The sequence below is a fragment of the Embiotoca jacksoni genome, unplaced genomic scaffold (genome assembly GCF_022577435.1).
Source record: "Embiotoca jacksoni isolate LCO1_2020_lvr unplaced genomic scaffold, fEmbJac1.0.p SCAF_7, whole genome shotgun sequence".
Classification (NCBI taxonomy): domain Eukaryota; kingdom Metazoa; phylum Chordata; class Actinopteri; family Embiotocidae; genus Embiotoca; species Embiotoca jacksoni.
The window spans coordinates 14564411-14570787 of record NW_027185425.1 but is presented as its reverse complement, the minus strand read 5'-3'; the positions used below and the strand labels follow the sequence as shown (position 1 = coordinate 14570787).

Below are 6377 nucleotides of genomic sequence, written 5' to 3'. Positions count from 1 at the left end.
GGCGCCCAGCTGACGACCACGCGCATGCGCTGTTCGGCAGAACAGATGAGCGGTGGGTTCTGTTACCACGCAACGGGCAGCCGTTACTGTGGCAACGTTGATTGATAGGGCAATTATGTGGTGTGTGACGTTGTTTTATTTAGACTAATTTTATCATTTCAGCCTTCCTGACATCAATTAAATAATTTTATGAATCAATAAACCGATTTCTGTCTATTTCAGAGGAGGCAGCCGATCAGGAAGTCGTCATCATGGATTTATCTCGCCTCAGCTCTGTATTTTCGCAGACATCAGACTGCTGGCTGCATCTACGTGCACGTCTGTGAAATGCTTTACGGAGACATTTTCAGCAGAGATGAAGTTGGTATTGTTTCTATGGAAACTGTCGGAGCTCTGCAGTAGAGAGCGAAGATGCTTGTTGCTATGGTAAAGATGCCAGGATGGGGTTACCTTGGAGACTGCTGAGGACAAATGGTGGCTGGGGACAGGGAGAAGTCTGTTCACTCATACAAGTGGTTTTAATAGAGAAACAAACGTGTGAAATAAGATAATATTCTGATGCAGCTCAAAATGAGACGAAGACGATGATGAAAAGATGCCACGTCAAATATAAGCATATTGAAGATGCTAATTTACAGCGAGAAGATCATTATTCTGGAATAAAAGAGACAAATGAGTAATTTTATGATGTCAAACCATGGAATTTATTAATTTTCTGGCTTACTCTTCATACATAGAGGCTTATGAGGTACAGAAGAAAACAAAGTGCTGAGACAAGGCTCCAAAATCACCATCGTTGAACTCCCAAAGTAAGTAAGCGATGTCCACTGCTACCACGACTGCGCCGCAGCGGACACCGGTGACCAATACCAGTAACATAAACAAAATTAAAAATCAGTGCGAACCACTGCTGTGGGTGCACCCTGTTGGAAAATAATCTAATCAGAGCCTATTGGTGGTTTGTGCTTCATAAATCACTAAAAGATAACGGATGAAACGATGACATCCTTAAATACTCTTCAGCCAGACCATCATAAATCCTCTGACCTGGTAGTCTCATCTGAGGTGGCTTCTGAGGTTGTGTTATATATATAGATATACACAGCATGTTATAACGGGTCGTTTTCCTCAAGTGCGGCTCTGCGACAAGAGCTACAGACTAAATAGGCTTTTTCCTGAGTGCTGGTAAAGCAGGGCATGCTACTCATAATGACGGAGCCGTTTACAGTACTAGATCCAGGGCTACAGTGGCTTATGGGACAATGGGAGGGGGGGGAAGAGGGGGGGGAGGAGAGAAACGGGAAAAGCATCAACATTAAGGTCACTGAAGGCTACACACAGCCAGAAGTTTAATCAGTAGATCCTCTTAAGTCCCCACCCCCTCGCCACACCAGCTGCCCCCCCCCACATCCAAGAGGGTGCTGCAGCTACAGAGACTGGATTGAACGCAGGAGGATTTCAGGTGCTTTCCGCTCCACAGAGAGAGAGAGAGAGAGAGAGGGGAAAAGAAAGCAGACCATGCATGACAATTTTCAGCACAAAAACCACCAATTAAGCCCTGCCAAGCTACAACAAAAACAAAAAATAAACAGTCATTAGCTCACACTAAAACACAACTCGGTAGGAAAATATAGTATAAAACTTTTGTCAACTTTTGACTTGTACAAATAAAGAAAAACCCCAGAGACAGAAAAGTAATGAACAGTAAACGAAAACAAGTAGGCTTTGCAAAAAACAAACAAACAAAAAAAAACCATTGTGACAAAGTGGCTAGTGTGATCAATGTTCAAAGTGTTTTATTTCAACTCTTTTTATTTTTTTATTTTATTTTCATAATCATTTTATTAACAAAAATAGAAGCTTTGAGTTATCTTTGAAAAGCCAGCAAGCTTTGGGCCCCGCTTCAGGACGCAGGGGCCCCAACAAAAACTAGGATGAGTATAGTAGACAGCTCTGGTTTTGGTTTGGAAGGGACTGTACAGGAAAGGGTGCTATACATTATAGATTATGGATAATCTACATACATTGAAAGGCTTCTAAAGGCATCCAAAATAAAAAAAAATTAAAAAAAAGTACAAATATATCAGACAGCAAGATGAAAGAAAAGCAGTTGGGCTTCATCTCCAAGCAGCAAACACAGATTTACTTTAAGCCATTCTTCAAAAGGTTTCTTTTAGTTCACTAACCGAAGCCAACATTCACCTTTTGGCTGCTCTCCATGGCACAACAATACGAAGAGATAGAGGGAAATACTTTCCAATGAGGACTTTTTTGCAGATTGTTTGTTTGTTTGTTTTGCATGAAAATAGGATGAATGTCAAACAATGCCTGCATGGCGACGCATATTTTTATTTTCTCGAAATAATGCGACAACAAAAAAAACCCAAAAAACAGGCTGTTTACTGTGGGCACGGCACCGCAGAAGAAAATACGGAAGATACGATTGGAACCTGCAGGCGCAGACGTTAGGACCTCATCTATTCCAGACATGCAGAATAATGTCGTGTCCTTCCAGCTGTAACATTACTGCTCCATGTCTCAGGCTGGCGTGAAGCTTCCAACTGCTGATGATGAGGGAAAAGAGCAGGAACAAACAGGTCAGATGTGGAAAAATGAGAGAGGAAAGAAAGAAAGAAAGAAAAAAAAGGGTAATGGAAGAGAGCAGAGCAGGAACTTCAAGCTTACAAGTTGTATGCAAAGCACTGAGGAGCAAGGGCTCGTAAAAAGAGATGAAATTTGTAAGGGCGGGGGTGTCCACAGAGAAACTTGAGGGGAGACATCACAGCTGTGCAAGCACAACAAGCCCTATCATAATCAAAGATGCCCGGCGCAGCAGTTGACAGCACAGTTTATCAAACAAACACTGCTGCAGTCACAGCAGGCCCTCCTGTAGCGAGCAACGGTTTTGAATAGTTTTCAAGAGGGGGAGTATAACAGTTAGATAAATCTAATATTGAGTGACCATGGACATATTAATCTGCCCGTAAGACACCCCGGAGGATCAGTCCCTAGCGTGCTGTCCTGACGGCTTGCGGCCTTGTCGATCACTCAGAAGCTAATGTGCAAACCACAAAATTAGGAAAAAAACAACAACAACAACAACAACAACAAAAAACAAATCCACCCGCACTATTCCAACGTGACCAACTCAAAGTGAACATTAGTGTCTTTTCTCCTTCATGTAGTCCCATTCAGTTCTGTGAGTGTCTGTGTGAGGTGACGGCTGGTCCCGTCGCTCAGGACCGTTTGAGCTGCGCCAGCCTCTGCAGCAGCTGCAGCTGCCGGGCCTTCAGCTGCTTCCTCTCCTGAGCCTTATGCCGCTCGCCAGCGTGCAGCTGCTGCAGGTACTCCGTGGCTCGAGTCAGGATCGCCACCTTGGGAGTCTTGGGGCAGTCCGCCAGGCCCGGGATCTCGTCCCGCAGCGACAGGAAACGCGAGCGCAGGTCGTTCCGCCGCTTGCGCTCCAGGAAGTTGTGCGCCTTGCGTTTGTCCGTGTCCTCGCAGTCGGAGGACTGGGGGCTGGAGAGGTGGGAGAGGGAGTGGGCCTTCGACGGCGAGCTCTGGGAGTGGGAAGAGGAGGAGGAGGAGGAGGAAGAAGAGGAAGGGGGGGACGAAGGCGACGTGGAGGAGGTAGGAGAGGAGGCGCTGAGGTTAGGTGACTCCGACCTGACTCCCGCCACGGTCACGTGAGACTTCCTGCTGTCTAAGTTCAGGGGGGCGTGGCCTGGCCGCGGCTGGTGGTAGTAAGAGTTGTGGTGAAGCTGGCTCGCCTGAGAAGAGGCCTCCTGCCGAACCCTCTTCCTGGGCGGCTCGGCTGGCGTCGACACAGTGTCCGGGGAGGGGGCAGCGTAGTTGTGCTGCTGTTGGTGGATGGAGATGTGGAAGCGCTTCATGCTGGGGTCCAGGGGGTCCGCCCGCACCGTGATGGTCACCGGCTTACGGGTGTTGACCAGTCGGCGAGGTTTGCGCTGCTGCTTGTGCTCCACCGTCACCACATCTATCTCCTCCTCATCCTCATCCTTGTCATCTTCATCATCTGAAAGTGAAAAAAAACATTTAACATGTGGTCAACACCGCACATGACAGCTGAGGTGAGAAAGAGAGGTCTGGACACACACCGCTCTGACCTCCCTGCCCCCGTTAGCCAAATAAAACACTTCTGTAGGAATGAGCTTCACACAGCCTCACTACAGGACACACACACACACACACACACACACACACACACACACACACACCACTGCATTAGGTCAGCTCCCCTGAGTGGAAATTCCTTTCTCCACACTCACGTGGACAGTGAGGATGATGATGGGGAGAGACGGGTCAGGTGAAGAAGCACACTGGTGCAAATTGACACGTCTTCAACTTGTTAAAACACAAGTTGGCTAATATCCAACGCTGCGCACGTTTAAAACCGTTTGCTGCTCTATTTACTGAAGGGGAAGCGGGGTATCAAACACAAGGAAAAGGTCTTATCGACTTGATTCCTGCTAACTGACGAGACCCTGGAGATTTTCAAACGCACTTTTAAAGTAATTGCCCTTCTGCAGATTTGACGGCTCAGAGCATCTCAGTATGAATATCACTGTAAAGAGGGGGTGGACGAGGACCTTTAGAGTGAGAGGTGCCGCTTTATTATTCTCTGCATCACTCGTGTGACAAAGGATGACGTCTCATTATACGGCAAACCGAATCGATTCTCCCAAGTGACCCTCTTTAGTGAAGCTGAAGCATACATTTATTTCCTATGATTGCCCATTCTTCTCCTCTTTGAGCCCGGAAATGGTGCGAATAGCTCCCTTTAAACTGGTGTCAGAGAACTCTGCGGGCCCTGCCAGTCTCCTAAATGCCTAATCCCGCTCTATTCACAGCCCCGGCTGGCTCGCACCAAATCCACCCACTGACACAATTGGCGCCACAGCCTGTTGAGTGGAGGAATGCAGCAACAAGTTCCCTTTGTGACATTCCACACACCATTATGCACGGTCCAAGCTCAACATCACATGGCAGCCTACATACCGGACCCAACCATATGGGCTCAGGAAGAGGAAAGTGGAAAAAAGTAGGTGCGGAGTCAGGGAAAATATAGGCTAGACATAATTTTTTAAAAAGGAGGAGTGATTCTCCTCCTCTTCCCCTTCGCGTTACATAAAGATCCCAAAACACTTTATTGAATTCATGTCAGACCGGAGCGAGGGAGCGTGGAGAGGATATTGTTATCATAAGTCAGACTGGAGGAGCAGCGAGAGGTAGCAGCTGGTCTGCTGGAGCTCTGCCAAGCAGCAGATGTTTCAATGGGCGTGTCTCTCCGGGCTTCAAGCATGTGTTGCATGCACCAAGGTAACGCAATGCAGTCATCATGTGCTGTGCCAGCCAGTGTTAGCAGTGTAATGGATAACCAAAGCAAAATATTAACTACACGAGGGGAAAATACATCAAAGGTCAGAATCAGTCACTCTTATAATAATGAATCTAGACAGACAGATTACAAAGATTTTGGAAATGACAGAAATATGATGGAAGTACCGCGAGAAAACTACCTCGAGGCGGGATTATGGTCACTAAACTACCTGTGGTGAGACTCCAGTAAAAGATTGAAACACTCAAACTTACAGAAAGTCAGAGAACATCAGTGACATATTTCGCTGTATAGTAAATGCTGCATACTGACCTGATGAGTCGGTGTGTGACTCGGAACCGGAGGACACTTGTTTCTTGCAGCCCCCGGTTAACGGGAAAGTGAGCACGGCAGCCGGGTCCACACAGTCCGCAGCCAAGCCGTTGAGGGCGGTCGCGTCTGCGGGGCCACCCTGCTGCACCCTCCCCAGGGATGTGACGCTCGACGCGGCTGCGACTTTGGCAGCCGCCGCCGTCCCGGGACAGGACCCGCAGCGCTCCCCTACGACTCTCTCCAGCTGCTGTCCGGCCGAGAAGCCGCTCCACATGCAGTCCTGGATGATGATGGAGCTCAGGTTCCCGAACGAGTCGTTGGCCGTGGCCGGCTTGCAGGGCAGGTCCTGCTGTTGCTGCTGCTGTTGCTGTTGCTGCAGCAGCAGCTGCTGCTGTTGTTGTTGTTGTTGTTGTTGTTGCTCATCCTCCTGCCCCAAAAACTGGGAGACCCACTCTAGCTTGTCCCCCAGGGATGGGTACAGCAGCCCGACCCTGCCCGACCCTTCCACCGCCCGGATGGGGGACATGGGCGGGGTCGGTACCAGCTCGAATTTCTTCCATATGTCCTCGCTGGGCGCAGTGGACTTGAAGAAATCCTCGTCCGGGTCGTGGTCATCATAGAAATAATGTTGGTAATGGTCGAGGTGGTCCATGTCCCAGTTTTCATAACGAGGCGCGGTGGAGCTGATGCCCGGCATGGGGGCTGC

The 6377-nt window shown here is 48.5% G+C and overlaps 1 protein-coding gene across 1 annotated transcript in view; it reads right to left on the bottom strand.

Moving 5' to 3' along the window:
- Window positions 1-872: 872 nt before the first annotated feature.
- myclb (MYCL proto-oncogene, bHLH transcription factor b) overlaps window positions 873-6377 on the bottom strand; it is a 6598-nt gene continuing 1093 nt past the window's right edge. Inside the window, exons 2-3 of the mRNA XM_069175962.1 lie at window positions 5672-6377; window positions 873-4036 (exon numbers count right to left, since the gene is read on the bottom strand). The exon at window positions 5672-6377 is cut by the window's right edge and continues 46 nt beyond it. Coding sequence (XP_069032063.1) covers window positions 3237-4036; window positions 5672-6377 — 1506 coding nt within the window. The 3' untranslated portion in view covers window positions 873-3236. The remainder of the gene's footprint in view (window positions 4037-5671) is intronic.